We start from the raw sequence: 18,212 nt of genomic DNA, 5'->3' as shown, positions 1-18,212 counted from the left end.
GCACCCCCGGTCCCCACCCCCCAGAGTCTCCTGGGCTCTCTCCCTGCCCCACACCAAGCAGCAACATCTCTCAGGACAAAGGACACCAAGACGCTGGGTGATTTTTGGCAGCTGAGATTGGGAAGGCCAGAGAATGGGAGGGAGGCAGGCTGGGAAACAGGAAGAGCTGGAGCCGGAGTCTGGATTGGGAGCCCTCAATAGCGCTCCAGATTGGGGCTGGGGCTGGGGCTGGGGGTGGTGTGTGTGTGTGAGCCCGCCAGCTAGAGGCCGAGGGTGGGCCCTGAAGGTAGGATCCCACCAGCCTTCTGAGAAGGAAGGAGCTTGGCTCTGTAGCAACTAGTAGATTTGGCCTCATATTTCCCCGGGCCAGGCTCAGCCAAGTTCTAGGAATACCCAGAAGCTCTAAATGGATTCTACGGCACCGGGGAACCTGAGCAGGAAGGCTTCCCTGGCCTAGGAATGAATCACCACTCTTCAGACTGTTGAACTGGTTGGCACTCACTTTATTACCCCAGTCCCACCTTCCTTATCCCTCAGGGCTTTCCAGACAGCTCCACCCTGCCCGCCCCCCGCTGCCCACTCCCTTCATCTGTGTCCTAGGAGAACCCCAGCTCCTTCTCCCCACCCCCCAACTTTGTTCCAAGACTCCTCCTCTCCCCATGGTCCCCCCTCCATTGCATTTCCTCCCTGTCTGCACTGTTCAGTTCAGTCCCCCACTGGGCCCTGGCCCAGGCTCTTCCCAGCTCCTTTCCAGGCCGAGCTCTTATCCCTCCTTTTTTAACCACTAAGGGATGGGCTAGGATGGTGACATATCTGAGCCTAAAAGAAAAACTTAGGCAGTGGTAGAAATGGGATGAGGAGAGTGAGAAGAGAAGCCAGGGCCTACCCCCTCCAATTCCTCCCCTACCTGAGGGCCGGGCTCACAGTTCAGCTTCAGGGAACATCACACACACCCCACCGCCATCCCTCACCCCAGCTCCCTCTCTGGCCCCGGTCCCCCACGACCCACCCGTCTCCAGGCAACGGCACAAAAGGAAAGTGGAGAGAGGGGCCTGGGAGGCCCAGGCAGAGCTAGCTGTAACCCAATCCAAGCCAGTACCTGAGGGGTTGGGGTGTGGGGGGCATGAGAAGGCGACCTAGCAAGGAGGAAAGGGCAGAGGTTAGGAAATGTGGCTCCGACCAGGAGTTACTGAAGAAAGATGGATATAATGGACCCTAGAGAAAAGTACGGTGTGCCCCCAAGGGAAACAGAAAGGGGCACCAGGAGACAGCAGAGAAGGGAAAGCTGAGATGCCCGCGCTGGAATGAAAAGGCACAGAGGCCGGGGCAAGAAACTCTTCGACTGAAAAGGGCTGAGTTGTCAGCGACACAGGAGGAGAAAAGCAGAGAAACGGGTCCTGCCCATACAGAACAGGAATCCTCTTCCAGTCCTGGAGCTGGGCAGGATGGCAGAGGGGGCCCAGGACCAGAACTCAGAGAAGAAACAGAGTGGGAGGCCCACAGAGGGCGCAGCCTTGCAATTCCTCCCACCCTCGCCCTGGAGCCAGTGCAGTCAACAGCCTACAGAAGCTTGACTCCCTCTAGCGGCCGCAGCTTCCCCCAGACCCTGCCGGCTCCATCCCGGTATCCGAGCCCTGGAGGGGGTTCCCCCTCCCCCCTCCTCCGCCCCCTCCCCCCTCCTCCCCGGTTGTTCCTGGGTTCCCATCTCAATGCTGGGGCTCCGCTGGAGCTGAAGGGTGATAGTGCGTCTCCCCAGCCACACACTGGCACCCTTCTCGCAGGCTGACCCAGGGAGGGGCCCGTTGAGTACCCCAGGTCCTGAATCTCCAGTTTACTGGAAGGCTGTTTCCTCAGGCTTCTGTACCCCCAGTACCATTCTTCCCTCGCTCCATGGTACCATTCTTCCCTCGTACCATCCTGTCCTCCCCGGGTCCCCATCTTGCAAGGGGTGCTGCCCAGGCAGTGCTGGTCCATCCCAGAAGCAGCCAGGACTTGGTCTGGGAGAGGCCCAGTACCGGAGCTGCTCCAGCCCACAGCTTTATCCCTTCTCTGGTCAAGGCCCTTGGTGAATCTGCAAACCCTTTGGATCCCTTTCTCCAAAAATGCATATACACACACAATTTCTGATACTTTTAGGAATTCTGGGACCCCAGGTTAAGAACCCCTAATTCACCTGGGTCCTGGGGCCAGGCTTGCTGCTGACAAGGCAGGGCAATGTGCTCCCTACCTGGCCAGGGTGAGGTAGGCAATGCCATCCTCCTGGCCTATTTGTTGGGTTTCTTCCCCTTTCTGTGCCCTCCCCAGCTCTGCTATCCAGTTTCACCGACTTCCACGAGCTCCATCTTCTCTCCCCTCGTGTGGACGAGAGTAAGACTCCTCAGACACAGTAATGCACGGTGACTCAGACTTTAATGGTGGTACTCATTTCAACGCCACAGAGGTGCTGGCAGCTGTGGAACACGGCACGGGGGAGTGAGACGGTGCTCAGGTGCAGCTGCAGGAAGAACGAACGAGGGGGGAAACGGGCTGGGGAGAGAGGGACAGGGGAGGAGCCCCGGGCACACAGCCCCACCTCTGGACCGAGCCAGGCTGTGGTTAAGGCTTGGCACGCACACAGGAACCCTCATCGAGGCCCCTTTCTGGGACCCTTCCCGTTCCAGCGAGACCCCCACCCCAGGCCATCTCAGAATCTACAGTCACATGAAATACAGACACATGGTCCCGTCCAGTCAGGCCAGTTTCTGGCCCTGGAGTTATGAGGAAGTGAATCATTAATAGGATGAATGAAAATTAAATAAATGAATAAATAATATATCAGCGCCTTAGGCCAGGCCTGAGCACGCAGCCAGCACTCCCCTCCACTCAGCACTGCGCGGTTCCTGCCTCATAGGCAACCTGGAAACGAACAGACCCGGCGCAACGCACACATGACACGTGGCCCCTCTACACACCGCAACAACCAACCCTGACGCTCCAGCACAGACCCTGATCGGTCTTCCGTGGATGCCCTTACATCCTCAGTCCATGGCCAGTTTTTGAGGAGGGAGAAGAGAAAGGAAGGAGGAGTGGAGAGTGTAGAACCCAGAGTGGGCGAGAGCGGAGACAGCAGGGGCTGGACCAGCCAAGGAGCAGCGCAGCAGGTCAGCCGGGGTGTCTGGGGTGAAATTTCGAGCAGGACCGGAAAGAAGAGGTTCCAGGAGGACGGGCGAGGGGTTCCAAGTCTCCAGGCAGGTAGAGGGATCACAGCACGCTGGGATTGCGGAAATTATGTCCAGCGAAGCGAGCTTCGTCCCCCAGCTCTTCTTCGATTCTGAGAGAGGTGAGTCAGAAAGGAAACAGTCAGGGAAGCAGGAGGACCGCACCCCCCTTCCCATGGGGCCGCCATCCTCCAAGCCCCTCGCACCACCTGCTCCCGGGTCCTGGCCTGAGTGAGGGCATTCCCTGGCTTTCCATGGGCCGTCAGTCAGGCCATCTGTAAACCCATCAATCAAAAACAAGTATTTTCTGGATGCCTACTGTTTGTTCTCCAGGCCCCAGGCACTGGAGATGAAATGGTGGAGAAACACAGCTTATAACCCCCTGGGTCCTGGGCTTCCATTCCTCGGGTTCCCTCACCTCATGAGCTGGTTGTACTTAGCCAGACGCTCAGAACGGCATGGGGCACCAGTCTTGATCTGAAACACCCCGAAAGATAAGCAGCTCAGTGGCCGCCCTTTGCCCCGTGAAAGAAAACTTATACTCCCTTGAAATTCCCCCAACACCCGCAAACACCTGGAAGGACAGAGCCACCTGAGCCTAGAACCCACCAATTGCACAAAGGGCTCCCTGGTGCTCACCTGGCCTGTGCACAGCCCTACCACCAGGTCCGCAATGAACGTGTCCTCAGTCTCTCCCGAGCGGTGACTCACCATGACCCCCCAGCCATTCTCCTGGGCCAGCTTGCACCTGCATCCGTACAGCAGCACTGAGCCCCAGCCCCTCACGCCCGCACCCTCTTCTTATCCCCTATGTTGGTCAAGAAACATCTGGAGGGAAGCTGTCCGGGAGGGGAGCAGGGAATCTGGGCGGAGGGAGCAGAACCAGGAGAGCCGTGAAAGTGACTCCAGGTTCCCTGCCCCCTTCAGCACTTGTGGCCAAGACTGGGCTGGGAGCACTGGTGAGAGGCATCCTGCAGAAACGGGCTGAGTCAGGGACGCGAGGCACTCACGCTTGGATGGCTTCGGTGACCGAACCGATCTGGTTGACCTTCAGCAGCAGACAGTTGCAGGCCTTCTCCTCCACGGCCCGCTCGATTCGCTTTGGGTTGGTCACTGTCAGGTCATCACCCACAATCTGGATCCCCACGTTGGCTGTGAACTTGGACCAGGCAGCCCAGTCGTCCTGGTCAAAGGGGTCCTCGATGGAGACCACTGTTGGGAGAGCGATGAGGAAGCTCTGAGTCAGGCAGGAACACCCTGCTTAGATTCCCTGAATGGACAGATCAGACCCCCCGGCCAACTCAGCCTCCTCACCCCTGCTTCCCCTGAAATAAGCCTGCCCTCACTGCTTCTTGATTCTTCCATAAAACCTTTCAAAAAACAAGAGTTTAGAAACTTTCTCACAACCTATCTTTGTATTTTCCCATTTTCTACCAGGAAGCCCTTCCTCGTTGCTATTCTAAAAACTTCATTCTGCAATTTATGTCTATTTTCTCTCGCTCTGTCTCAGGAACCGGAAACCAACTGCCTCCATCCAGGGGTAAAAGCCACTGGGGGACCTAGAGAGGGTGATTCAGCACCTCCTCATCCACGTCACGTGCAGCTCCATTCAGCATCCAGTTTTCTTTGTTGTTGTTTTGTTTTGTTTTGTTTTTTGCCACACTGGTGGCTTATGGGATCTTAGTTCCCTGACCAGGGATTGAACCCGTGCCCTCGGCAGTGAAAGCGCAGAGTCCTAACCACTGGACCGCCAGGGAATTTCCCAGCATCCAGTTTTATCAACCAGAGATCCTGAACTGTGCTAGTTCCAGTCACCCTCTCACCATGCCTGGTTCCTCCCAAACCCGCCCCCTGATCCCAGCAGCTTCAGAGATCATGACTTTAATCAGGGTCCAAAGCAGATGGAACAGATTCACCACATGTACCTGCACATTTGCACGACATCCAAAGCCCAGCCTCTGCAGGAGGCTCCTTCACCCCATCCCTGGTTCTCAGGTTCTTCTCAGGACATCTCTCCCTGGCACCCGGGTCAGCACCCCCCCGTAAGGTCCAGAGTTGTCCCCAACACATCCCTGCCTGCCCCCTGCCCTCCCCCTGCCACAGCCCTTGCTCTCACCAGGATAGTCCCTGACAAAGTCCTGGTAGAGGGCCCCCAGCTGGTCCCCAGTGATGTATCGGGAAGGATTAGCGGGAGACTTGAAGTCCAAGTCGTATTTGCCATCACGATAAAACTCCGAGGCGGCGACATCCATGCCAATGACGATCTTTTCTGTGTAGCCAGCCTTGTCAATGGCTTCCTTCACCAGCTCCAAGGCTGGGGATGGAATACAATGGGCGAGGAGGAGTGAGAGAAAGAAAGAAATTCAGAACAGAAGTGGAGGGCTGTTGCTAGGGAGAGGTCTGGTTAAGCTTGTTGTGGGGTTATTCCCAGGTGTGCGACGAGCAGCCCACCTTTTAGAAAGGCAGAGGAATGGAATTGTGTTAATAATAGTTTTTTTTTGTTTCTGTTTTGGCCGCACCGCACGGTGTGTGGGATCTTGGTTCCCCGACCAGGGATCGAACCGCAGCCCCTGCATTGGAAGCGTGGACTCTTAACCACTGGACCACCAGGGAAGTCCCATAGTTTTGTTTTTTTGTTTGTTTGTTTTGTTTTAAATAGCTATAATTTATTGAGGGTTTAACTATGTCACCTAAGCACTTACACATATGATCTCATTTAATCCTCACCATGATGCTAAGAGGTAGATACTGTTGTTATTCCCATTTTACAGACGAGAAAGACAAGCACAGAGAAGTTAAGTGAGCAAGATCACCAGCCAGTAACTCTTCAAGTCAAGGTTCAAATCCAGGCAATGTGGCCCCAGAAAGTTAACTCTTAGCCACTACCTGCCTGTAGAGTTTCTCTTCACTATAAGGTTTCTACCAGGGCAGAGAAAGACTAGAAATCCTAGAAGTCTAAGAGGTTGGGGTGGGAGTGGGATAGATTTGGAGTGGATTCCCTGGAGTATGGTGTATCTCATCAAACTGAGGATCCATCGGAGTTAAAGGTGGGGATGGATCCCACAGGTCACCTAGACCATCTCCCAGCATCCCCAGGGGCTCCAGTGGGAACTTGCAGATGCTAGCAGATCTGGCTGGGTGGATAAAGAATGTCCCCTTAGGCCTGCCTGGGAATTTGTTAGGCCCTCTGGCACCCACTCCGAGGACTGGAACCTCTTGGAATTAGCTCAGGGACCCTCACGCAGCCTCCTCGGGACTTGGTGAAATGTGTGGCCCTTCCTGATGTCCCGGGATGGAGTGAGGCTCAGAGCTAGGAGTGGGGCTCCTGGCCTCACCTTCACTGTTCTCCAGGATATTGGGGGCAAAGCCACCTTCGTCTCCCACGTTGGTGGCATCCTTGCCATACTTGTCCTTGATGACACCCTTGAGTGTGTGATAGACCTCCGCCCCGAGTCGCATGGCATCCCGAAAGCTCTCGGCGCCCACTGGGAGGATCATAAACTCCTGCATGGCCAGCTTGTTCCCAGCATGGGAGCCCCCATTGATCACGTTGAAGGCCTGGGAGCCACAGGAGGAAAGAAAAGTCACAGAGCACTTCCCTCTCCGCCCCTGGGAGTGTCAACCCAAAATCCCAAACTTCCTCCAGCTTCCTGGACTCAGAGTCCCCCGTCCCCATCCTTTCTCTTTAGCTGCGCCCCATCAGTTTCCTCCCATCGGTCCTCAGGAGGCTTCAGACTCCCTCCCCACCCACCCCTGGGAGGGGCAGGTCTAGTCTCACCGGCACAGGCAGGATGAGGTCTGAGTTCCCGGCCAGCTGAGCAATGTGGCGGTAGAGGGGCAATTCCTGCTCGGCCGCCCCTGCCTTACACACGGCCAGGGACACACCCAGGATGGCATTGGCCCCAAACTTGGCTGGGAGATTACAGAGGAAGACACTGAGCAAACACGTCCCCTTCCCCTTCCAGGCCTCGCCTCCACCTATACTCCCCAAAAGGAGCCGGTAAAGGAGACCCCCCCCTCCTCCCTCTGCACTCCTGCAACACCTCATGCATCCTCTCCTGAAAATAGTGGGGGGCGTCAAGGGGAGGTGATTGGAAAGGGCAGAGAGCGGCACTATTGCTAAACATCCCTGAGACCACAGACTATCTGCCACCAACTCCCCCCTCCTTATGCTGCAAAGTTCTCCCTTCTGTCTAATGTCACTCCCTCCCACTGGCGTTAAACTCATGGTTTCTTGGAGGGCTACTCCTCCTCGGGTCATCCTTCTCTTTTTTTTTTTTTTTTGGCCACACCTCGTGGCATGCAGGATCTGACCAGGGATCGTACCCGTGCCCCCTGCAGCGGAAGCTCATGCACAGAGTCCTAACCACTGGACCTCCAGGGAAGTCCCAGGTCATCCTTGCTAAGAAGCCCCCCACAGCGCTGGCCCCTCAGTTCTCCATCTGCTCCGTGAGTTCCCTCCCCACCCCCACTCTCTCCCAGCCGCTGCTTACACTTGTTCTCTGTCCCGTCCAAGTCCAACATCAGGTTGTCCAGCTTCTCTTGTTCCACCACAGAGAGACCCTGTGAGCAGAGCCTCCATCACCCAAAGCCAGGATAAAGGCTGGACCCTAAGCCAGAGGGCCTCCTACATCCACACACAGGCTCACATCTAGCCAGGGTCCAACCAGGTTCCTGCAACAGCGGCCTGTCTGGATTAGAGGACCTGAAGCTCCATGGGAGCAGGGGGCATCCTTCCCCGGTAACCATGATTCCCAAGAGGTGGCCCTTTCTCCCTCTTCTTCATCCTCCCCTAATCCAGGGTTCCTTCCAGGACCCTGGTCCCCACCCCCAGCAAAGAGCGGGCCTCACTGAGCTGATGAGGGCCGGGGCGATGGTGGTGTTGATGTGGTCCACTGCCTTCAGGACACCTAAGGAGAGGTGGAGAGGTCAGGCCGGCTCAGGCCAGGAGGGGCCAGAAGAGAAAAGGTGGGGGGAAGGCATGCAGGAAGAGGGCTGGGGACTGGTGTGAGGTCCCCAGTGGAGGGATGGGAGAGCCGGGAAAAGACAAAGGGCCTCACCTTTGCCTAAGTAACGCTGTTTGTCCCCATCCCTTAGCTCCAGGGCCTCATAGATACCAGTGGAGGCTCCACTGGGCACCGCAGCCCGGAAAAGCCCTGGGAGGGGAACGTGGAATGAGGATGGAGAGAGACGACACCACAGGGACCAGGGATTCTTCAGCCTTCCAGCTCTACGCCCCTGCAGCCGCATCCAGCCTTCTTCCCACAGCGCTCCTTAACAACCCCCCGCCCCCCGACCCGGACACACGCACGGAGGCGGATGCACAAGCAGTGGCCTCCTCATCCACCCAACTGAGGTCCCACAGGCGCAAGTGGGAACCCACAGAAATGAAGCTATGCAGGCAGCACACATGGTGCACGCACACACACGCACACACGGTGAACACAGAGGGCAGAGGCAGGGTGTATCACACACTAAACCAGCACACAGAGATCGGCCTATCCTGGCTCCCTGGGACAAGGAGGACCCACCCCGCCCCGCTCCAGGCTCGTTAGCCTGGCCCAGCACCCCATCCCCACTGGGAGTCCCCAGGGAGCCTCCCATGCCAGGCGAGGGCAAAGCCAGCATGGGGGCTGTGGGAAGGCCCTGCCCACTACCTTTGGCAGTGTAGAGATCCACCTCCACCGTGGGATTCCCACGGGAGTCCAGGATCTCCCGGGCCCAGATCTTCTCTATGGACATGATGGCTGGGATCTCCTTGGGTGGAAGGAAAGGAAGGAGAAAGGTAAGAGGCTTAGAGGGGTGGAGCCTGAGACCAGTGGGAGGGGCCAAAGGCTGGGAGGCTGAGAGGGATGGGAAAGAGGTTACCGCACTGGGTGGGGGGTGGCGAGGAGCTGGCTGCAGTCGTCGGCTGTAGAAGGGATCCCTCCCGCCCGTGGGGAGAGGAGAAGGTCAATGCAGTGAGGAAGGGGAGGTCACTGCAGTGGGGGGCGGGGTAGGATCAAAAACGAGATGGGAGGACTCCGCAGTGAGGAGGGGAGGGGCACGGCAGTGGTTCCCTCGCCCCCTCAGCAGCCGGCTGGTGGGGTTCCCCCAGATCTCCTCAGGGCGGTCCGGCTGCTAGGTCTGCATTTCTCCTTGGAGCCCAGAAGAGCATGGGTCGCATGGGCAGCGGGAGGCCTCTCCTCCCGAGCCCCCATCCCCCCCAATCTAACGCTCCAACCCCCACTCCAAGGTCCCAATCTCCCTCCAATGTATGTCCCTCCTCTTCCCGAGAGATGTACAGTAGAGAAGTCTGTGGAGAGGGTCCTCAGTCTCTGGGGGTTGCCGTGGGGAGGGAGGAGGACGAAGAGAGACCCGTGGGGAGAGGCACAGCTGGGCCGGTCCTCCCCCGGCCCCTAGACAAATTCTCCCTTCTTCCCATCCCTCCCCGGTGCAGTGGAAACACTGTAACCGGAGTGGGCGATGCGGGAGAGGAGTGGGAGAGGGGCGTCTAGAGGAAGTCTGCGGATGCCGAGGAAGGGTGAGAAAGACATTTCCCCGATGCAAAGCCAAAGGACGTGCCAGGGTAAAAATGCATAGCCCGGGGAGACCGCGAAACCTTATCATCGACAGAACCGGAGGCGAAAAGGGGCATGGGGAGGGGGCAGACAGGGTGGAGAAAGGCGCAGTTAGACACAGGTGCGGAGAGGCCTGGCGCGCGAATGAGGAGGGGGCGACAGCCTGAAACCGAGACGAGCGGTCCGGGAAGGCTGGGGAAGGAGGTGCCTGGGGGGCGCGGGTGGCGGAGCAGGTGCGCAGCGCCGCGGGGCGAGGGATGCGCGAGGCCCGGGGAGAGGGGCGGGGGCGCGGCGGCGAGGGGAGGGGGCCGGAGGGGCGCGGGGCTCGGCCGGGGCTTCACCTCGGGGCTGCAGACCCAGCCTGTGGCGGTGGCGCTGTCGGTGGCGCTGGCAGTGGTGGCGGTGGCGGCGCAGAGAGAGCGGGAGTGGCGGTGGCGGTGGCTGCGGAGCCCGGGCGGCGGGCGGGGGAGGCGCGGATAGGGCCGGGCGGGCGCATGTGACCCGGAGCCCCCGATGATTCAGGAGCCGCCAGCGGAGGCGCACGTAGGAGCGCGGGGGCGGGGGGGGGGGGACCGATGGGATGGGGCGGGGAGGGCAGGAGGAGAGCGATGCGGGAGGGGCCGGGGGCCACCCAGGACCTGGCCCCCCGCCGCCCACGCGCGCTCATACCCACACCCCGACCCCGTGGAAAGTAACAATCTCAGCCTCACGCCAGTGAAGCCCGTGACAGCCTCAGGGTCTCACAAACCCGGTCAGACACAAGAGTATCAAAATGTCTCTTTATTGGAAAAACGAACTGTTCCTAACACTCCAGGCCGCCGCCTCCGCAGCTCCTCCGCAGCCAATTCTTCAAGCATCCCCTGGCCCATCCAGGCCTGGTTCCCACCAGGCCTGCCTGAGGGCTGCTCCCGCCGAATCACCGCTGCCCAGGTGCCCGCTGCCCAGGTGCCCGTCACAGAGGCTGGGAGGCAGGCTGTGATGAATTCCTAGGCCTGGGGCAAGAGAAGGCGTCCTCTGTCTCCGGAAGAGGGGGTGTGGGCCCCCCCAACTGGGAGTCTCCTCAGTCTTGGGGCCAGCATCTTTGGTCTCCCGGAGGAAGAGGACAGAAGCCAATCCTCTGGGCCCCACTGCACTCCCACTGCTGCCTCTGCCCCATCTGAAGTGCCAGCTGCCGCGCTGCCCTGGTCTCATAGCCTCAGTCCCTTTCTGCCTCATTCTGTCCTCCTTTCTTCCTTCTGCCAGTGTCCTGTTATTTTTAGCTTTGGCTCTTTAGTGCAGGATCTTCCTCTCCTGCCTTCTCCTCTAGGCCCAGCTGCCATCCTCATACACAGCCCCCAACCCCGCCCCGCCCCATGCCCCAGACCCAGCATTTCCCATCAGGTGTGGCCGCCCAGCCCACAGCCACGTCTCTGCCTGCCACCCCATTCATACTGCTCACTCCTCAGGCCTCCTGATGTTTCTCCTAAGCCTCTCTCAGTTCCCCCCAGGCTCTTCTGGTTCTTTCTCCTCCCCCGTGACTCCTAACCCAGGTCTCCCCAAGGGTTCTCCTTGCCTCTGCCTTCCTCAGCCACCTCCTCCTACAGCAACTTCCCTTCCCATCTGCCAGGCCCTTGGCCTCCTCTCTGGCCTCCCTGCCCCCCTTCCTTACTGTCCTTGGAGGCTCGGGGAACTGCTAGATGGATGACGGGTCCGGTCCCAGTTCGGGCTCGGGCTCAGCCTCCTGCGCCTCCTTCACCCGCTGCCGGGTCGCACCAGCCTCAGCCCGCTCCTCCTCCTCGTAGAGGTCCTTGTCCAGGCGCTCGAGATGCGCCATCTGCACCAGGGCCTCCTGGCGGTAGTCGTTCTCGTCCGTACACGGGTTGTCCAGCAGCACCAAGGCTCGCAGCTTGGGCAGGTCCCGCAGCTTGGCGAGCTCCCCCAGGTCAGCCACCATGTTGCCCCTGCCGGTGTGGTCGGGAGGGGTTCGCGAGGGAACGACGGGCTTCAGAGGCCAGCTACCAGGTATGGGCCCTCAGGGGAAATCTCCCACTGGGCTCCGGTTTCTCTAGAAACATGGCCTCTGTGGATTGGCCTGCCACGCACTGCCAGATTTGCTGCAGAGATGCTGTGTAACCCTACTCTTGTCCTGTTCTGCCCTTCAGGGAATCCCTAGGTACCACAGTCTATTCTGTAATGGGTCATATTTATCTTTTTGGAACAGCAGAGCTAGGTCTCAGCCCTGTCTTATAGTTGGGGAGTAGGGGGGAATCTCCTTTGTAGGGACAGATTTCTGTGTCATCACACCTAATCAAAGGTTAGAAGGTAGGACCCGAGCCACTGGAGAAGGAAATGGGCTCTAGGGTCACGGAGATGGTGCTGTCTTGGTGCTCCCACAGGAAGGAGCCTGGAGCTGGGGATGGGTCGGGGCCTCCCAGACTGAAGAATAAGCTTCCTCCCCTAAAGTACCTCATTGTAGGATACTGTGTATTGTTTTCATGCTCTTGCCTCACGCCTTTGTGAAATCAGGCTTAAATGTTTCAGCCTTATCTCAAGAGAGGCACTGAACCACTCTGGTGTTTCTCAGGGGCTGGACTGTCCTTGCTTGCAGGTCTTTGGCCCCAGGGGCACCTCCCAGCCACTGAGACAACCCCTCCGCCCCACACTTACTTCCAAACATCCCTGGTAAATAGCCACTGAGGAAGGTCCATTATCCCTGTCTAGACCGTTAACAGGAAAACAATACCCCCTGCACCCTACCAGACCAAGGGGGCAGAGCTAATTAGCAAGAGATCGATCCAGCAGTCAAAGCAGGACTTTGGGCTTCAAGGTGCAACCACCACTCCCTACTTGGAGACTCTTTTTCCATTGCCAGCCTCGAGGATTTGTCTTTGTTGACGAAGGAGGCAATTTCCTTACATCTTTGCTTAAAGATACACACATAAAATCCTCCATCCGGCAAGAGCTGCTGCAAGAAAATCGCCCCTGATCCCCAGTGCCTTTCCAACTAGAGATTTTCTTTTAAATACTCTTCTCGCCTCAAATCTGAGCACGGGGACTTCCCTGGTGGCGCAGTGGTTAAGAATCCGTCTGCCAATTCAGGGGACACGGGTTCGAGCCCTGGTCCGGGAAGATACCACACGCCGCGGAGCAACTAAGCCCGTGCGCCACAGCTACTGAGCCTGCGTCCTAGAGCTCGCGAGCCACAACTACTGAGCCCGCGTGCCACAACTACTGAAGCCAGCGTGCCTAGGGCCTGTGCTCCGCAACAAGAGAAGCCACCACAATGAGAAGCCCATGCACCACAATGAAGAGTAGCCCCTGCTCACCGCAACTAGAGAAAGCCCGCGCAGCAACGAAGACCCAACGCGGCCAAAAATAAATAAATCAATAAATAAATTTATGGAAAAAAAACCCAAAAACAAATCTGAGCATGTCTTGTGTTTTATAGCAGTAGGGGGCCATCCCTTACAGGTGGGGCTCAGGAGAAGAGAGGCAGGAGACTGGAAGGGGAATTGGGGCCCAGGAGATGGAGAAGGGCAGTGAGAACTTATATGGGATGGAGCCAGACTGAGTCCCTGAGAACAGGGACCATCTCTGATTCCTTCAGATGGTTCCCAAAACACAGCACAAGGCCTGGCACATAGTACGTTCTCAATATGTGGGTTGAATGAATAGGATTCAGGGTCTCAGGCTACAGAGGTCTCAGTGCTGTAATTAGGACTGATGCAGAAGAAAGTAAGGACAGAAGGGGTGAGGATCAGGACAGAGGATGAGGTGAGAATCTGGGGTGGTCTAGAACTGGGGGGCTGGGACCAGGGAGAAACATAGGGTCAAAGGTGGCTCCTGGTCAGGGGTAGAGGCAAGGTGGGCCTGGAGGGGGTTCATACCTTAGGTTGAGGTACTGCAGTGATTTCATTTCCTTGGAGAAGCCACTCAGAGTTTCAATCTGGTTGTCTCGAAGATGCAAGGTAGTGAGATTGCTTAGGTTTTCCAAGCCTTCCACCTTCTTCAACAGGTTCTGGGCCTAGACCCCAGGATACAGTAGATAGGTTAGGAGAGGGGAGCAGGGAGAGGGAAGGAAATCAGAAAGAGATGCAGCAAAAGAGCAAATCTAAGAGGTAGAGAGGGTACAGGAGGGGAGTGGAGGTGGGTAGAGACCCGTGTGGAGAGTAAAGAATCCAGAAGAAGCTGCCAACCCAGAGAAAGCTCAGCAGTCACCCCTACTGCCCATCCCAGCACAGCCACCTCTGATTAGGGAGGAGATGCTTCAACCCACCGCCCGGGCCAAGAGCCTCACTGCCCCACTGAGGAGAAATGGCTTCAACACCATCCTGGAATGAGGCAGCTCAAGAGTCTAAAAGCCTAGGCACGTAAGTGGCCTCCTTAGCCTGACCTGTACCTCAGTTATGCACATGGTGCTGCTACCTGTATCAAAGCAAACTGTCTCTATATTATCCACACATTGTGTATTATCAGCCCTGCTAGGTGGTGAGCACCTTGTCTGTTTTGACTCTGAATCCACACAGCATCTGGCACCAAGTAAGCACTCAGGAAATGATACCAATTATGATGATGATGGTGAAGTTAGTAGGTGAGTCTACTAGAACCAGGAATCCTGGCCCCCAGGACAGTGCCCCCTTCCCGGCACCAACCACCCTCTGACCCAGTGAGCTACCAGGAAGAGGTTCTTCAGCTTAGGAAGGTTGATTCCCAGGGTGCTGTTCAGCTGGTTCCCCCGAAGCTCCAGTGTGTGCAGGCTGATCAGCTTTTGGGGGTCCAGACCTGTCACCATGTGGATGTGGTTCCCTGAGAAGGAGGGTGTCAAGAGTTCAAAGGGCCACGTCAAATGTTCAGCAGTAGAGCCTGAATTTGGGGAGCCTCTGCATCATCTTCTCTAATGCCAGGTGATACGAGGAGGGACAGCTCCAGACTTAACAGCTGCGGAGCCCTGGACGGTGGTCTGGCAGTCCAAGGGCCCGATGGATGTGCCCACCTAAGTCTTTGAGGAGTGAATGAGGAGTGCCCAGCAAGCTATATGGCTAACTCCCTCTCCTCCTTCAAGTCTTTGCTCAAATGTCAACTTCCCAATGACACTTGTCCTAACCAACCTGTTTGAAATCGCCACCCCTGCTCCCCCCTTTTCCTTTACCCCGATTTTTTCCATAGCACTTATCTCCTTTTAACATGCTTTATAAATTTACTTATTTTTTTAAATTTTTACTTATTTATTTTTGGCCGTGTTGGGTCTTTTGTTACTGCGCATGGGCTTTCTCTAGTTGCAGTGTGCGGGCTTCTCACTGCAGTGGCTTCTCTTGTTGTGGATCACAGGCTCTAGGCGCGCGGGCATCAGTAGTTGTGGCGCACGGGCTCAGTAGTTGTGGCTGGCGGGCTTAGTTGCTCCGCAGCATGTGGGATCTTCCCGGACCAGGGCTCGAACCCGTGTCCCCTGCATTGGCAGGCGGATTCTTAACCACTGCGCCACCAGGGAAGTCCCTAAATTTACTTATTTATTGTGATCATTGGGACCTCCCTGGTGGCCCAGTGGCTAAGACTCCACGCTTCCACTGCAGGGGATACGGGTTTGATCCCTGCTTGGGGAAGTAAGATCCCGCATGCCACGCAGTGCGGCCAAAAAATAAAAATAAAATACTGATCACTGATCATTGCCTGCCTCCCCTGACTACAATGTAAGCTACAGGAGAATAGGGATTTTCTTTGTTTTGTTCACTGCTACATCTCCAGCACACAGAACTGTCATCGTGAACCATCATGAGTGTCTGAATGAGTGAATGAATGAATGCATATTGCTGTGTGGCACAGCCAAGGACCACACTGCCCACTTCTGTTGGCCCCAGGCGAGGAAGGAATCTTGTGAGGCCCATCCTAAGGCCCCACCTTTGAGATCCAGGCTGGCCAGACGAGGATGAGAGATGCCCTCAGTGTCGGTGATCTGGTTATAGGCAAAGCTGGCGATCTGCAGGTAGGGCAGTTCGTTCAACTGGGCACTCCGCAGCCGGTTGCCATCAGCCTTGAGCCAGAGCAGGTGGGTGAGGTAATTGAGTGGGGACAAGTCTGTCAAGTGGTTTTCGGAAACATCCACGTAGCGCAGATGGATGTAGGAACGCAGCAAGTAGATGTCTGTCAGATCCCTAGGAGACGGTAGAGGCCAGGGTCAGGGTTAAGAATCCAGCAAGGACTGTCAGAGGTACTAAAGCAGAGGGCAGTATGAAGATGGCTTAGAGTGGAGAGAAGAGTGGCTGACAGAAGGGAGTGCTGGGGAGGGGGAAGAGAAGGTAGGTGGGTTCTCAAGGGTGAGCAGGGACCTTGTGTCTGTGAAGGGCCGAGAAGCGACACTCTGAAAGACAAGTGAGGGAGTCCAACAGGAATCCCCACCCCCATCCCATACCCTCACAGCCTCCAATTGCCCAGGCCAGCTCTGACACAGGGAGTCACAGCGTCCTGAAAAGTAAGACTCTATCCTTCCCTCCTCGCTGGTCCAGGATGCCAGAGACCCAAACTCAGCCGAAACACCCAGGATGGAGGCTGAGAAAGGACACTGGGTCCCACACCCTCAGACCTCTTCTGGTCCCCCATGAACACACCTGTCTTTAACCTCCAGCTTGACGTAAGCATGGGCCAGTCCATTACCCGTCTTGCAGAGCGCAGAAAGCCCTTCCTTCATCATGTCTTCTGTGAGGGGCGTGGACATCCACTGCAGGAGGAAGCGGACTCAGGCATCCCTTTAACCCCAGCCCTTAATCCCGGCCCCCTGTTTCCAAGCTCTCACTCCCTCAGAGTCTTCTCCCTCTTTCCTGTAGTCCTCCCACTCCTCTGTCTCCTTCTCGTCGTCGTCTTCCCTTTCCAGACCATCCAGGTCTGGCTCAAAGTCTTCCAGATCATCTTCATCTGACATTTTTCTTCCCTGCTGAAGGCTCTGGAGTCAGATCCAGCTAGGTCCCAGCCCTGAGAAAGAAGGTCTCCTCAGCGTCTGCCAACGCTCCCTCCCTCACCTCCATGAATGGGTACCCCTCCCATCACCCTATCACCCCAGACCTCCTGCTAGCGATGCTTCTTTCCTCATCCCTGTGAACATCTCATTTTGACTCCCAACCTCCACTTCATACTTCCCACCAAGGACCCCTCTCACTTGGATGCCTTCCCAGACCCCCAAGACATTTCCTGCCCTTCTCAGGGGCTCCAACTCCTCCAGCAGCTCGGTGTCCAGCTTCCTGGACTTCCCTCTCCTTAGTTCTTCCCACTTCTGCCTTAAGCCACGTTCTCCTCCAAACCTCCCTACCGCCCCCTCCCATCCCCTTCCATCTCTATAACCCCTGCTCTACTCCTTTCTTCTAACTCTCCCACGCCGCGTAGACCCATTTCCCTGTCCCCTCTGGGACACCAGCCTGACGCGCGGCCTCCAACCCTCCCACTCAATCAAGCCTCCTTTGCAAAGGGGCGCAGACCCTGGTTCTGCTCAACTAGAAGCTGTACTGGAGAGGTCTTGGCCCCGAGAGGGAAGGACTGTTTGGTAGAGGGCAAGGGAGAAGGAGTTGTGTACTGCTGTTGTGGCAACGGGGGGGCCGGGCACTCGCCTTTCGCAGCTGGCAGCCGTTGAGAGAAGAGCTGCGAATAACCGAACTGAAAATCCGCCCCGAAGCAAGTGGACCGGTTGTTGCCTGGTTACGAGCCGAATTTCCCAGTCCTAGGAACCCGGATGAGGGGCGGTAATTGGCCCGGGGCTAAAAAAGCCAGTGGGCGTGGCTTAGTAGAGCTGAGGGGCGGGACAGGGGCGGGGCTAGCCATTGCATCATGCGAGACCTTAAAGGAACCGGACAACCTCAATGCAGAAGTACTGTGAATTCAAAAGAAACTCATTCCCTGAAACAAAAGGTGGGGAAGAAGGGCAAGAAATACCAAGTGGTGGGTGGCACAGTGGTTAACAATCCACCTGCCAATGCTAGGGGGCACGGGTTCGAGCCCTGGTCCGGGAAAATCCTACGTGCCGCGGAGCAACTAAGCCCGTGCGCCACAACTACTGAGCCTGCGCTCTAGAGCCTGCGAGCCACAACTACTGAAGCCTGCGCGCCTAGAGCCTGTGCTCCCAACAAGAGAAGCCACTGCAATGAGAATGGTCTGATGGCAGATGTGTTGAGCTGAAAATCGGGAAAAACTACCTCCTGCCCTGTCCGGCTTGACTAATATAGTTCACAGACAAATCTGTTCACTTGGTATCATGGGGTTTTAAAGTCAGAGAGAGCAGGTTCCAAACCCACTCCACCACTTAATAGCTGCGTGTTCCTCAGCAGGTTATATCATTTTACTGAGGTTTCATTCTCACATTTTTTAAAAATATATATATATATATATATTTTTTTTTTTTTTTAAATAAATTTATTTATTTATTTTGGGCTGTGTTGGGTCTTCGTTTCTGTGCGAGGGCTTTCTCTAGTTGCGACGAGCGGGGGCCACTCTTCAT

General features: G+C 56.7%; 1 protein-coding gene and 1 long non-coding RNA gene across 4 annotated transcripts; one reads left to right on the top strand and one right to left on the bottom strand.

Annotated features, from left to right (window-relative positions):
* The first annotated feature begins 301 nt into the window (after window positions 1–301).
* Window positions 302–9,883, top strand: LOC132372959 (uncharacterized). 3 transcript variants are annotated; one of them, XR_009505299.1, is made up of 6 exons: window positions 302–490; window positions 2,305–3,319; window positions 4,125–7,646; window positions 7,754–7,938; window positions 8,295–8,982; window positions 9,637–9,883. It is a non-coding gene; the product is annotated as an uncharacterized LOC132372959 (long non-coding RNA). The 3 variants fall into 3 exon arrangements; XR_009505298.1 differs by lacking the exon at window positions 302–490 and having other exon boundaries at window positions 1,727–3,319; XR_009505300.1 differs by lacking the exons at window positions 302–490; window positions 7,754–7,938 and having other exon boundaries at window positions 1,727–3,319.
* Window positions 9,884–10,499: 616 nt separating this feature from the next.
* On the bottom strand, window positions 10,500–17,234 carry LRRC23 (leucine rich repeat containing 23). The gene is made up of 7 exons (XM_059935241.1): window positions 17,200–17,234; window positions 16,339–16,699; window positions 15,632–15,885; window positions 14,412–14,542; window positions 13,624–13,760; window positions 11,406–11,697; window positions 10,500–10,749 (listed from the first exon to the last, which is right to left on the bottom strand). Exons 2-6 carry the CDS (start codon window positions 16,443–16,445, stop codon window positions 11,430–11,432), a joined length of 897 nt encoding a protein of 298 aa, XP_059791224.1. The 5' UTR covers window positions 16,446–16,699; window positions 17,200–17,234; the 3' UTR covers window positions 10,500–10,749; window positions 11,406–11,429.
* Window positions 17,235–18,212: the final 978 nt, after the last annotated feature.

The sequence above is a fragment of the Balaenoptera ricei genome, chromosome 10, assembly GCF_028023285.1.
Source record: "Balaenoptera ricei isolate mBalRic1 chromosome 10, mBalRic1.hap2, whole genome shotgun sequence".
NCBI classification, from domain to species: Eukaryota; Metazoa; Chordata; class Mammalia; order Artiodactyla; family Balaenopteridae; genus Balaenoptera; species Balaenoptera ricei.
The sequence above is the reverse complement of the archived record's forward strand: the minus strand, read 5'-3'. Positions and strand labels throughout refer to the sequence as shown.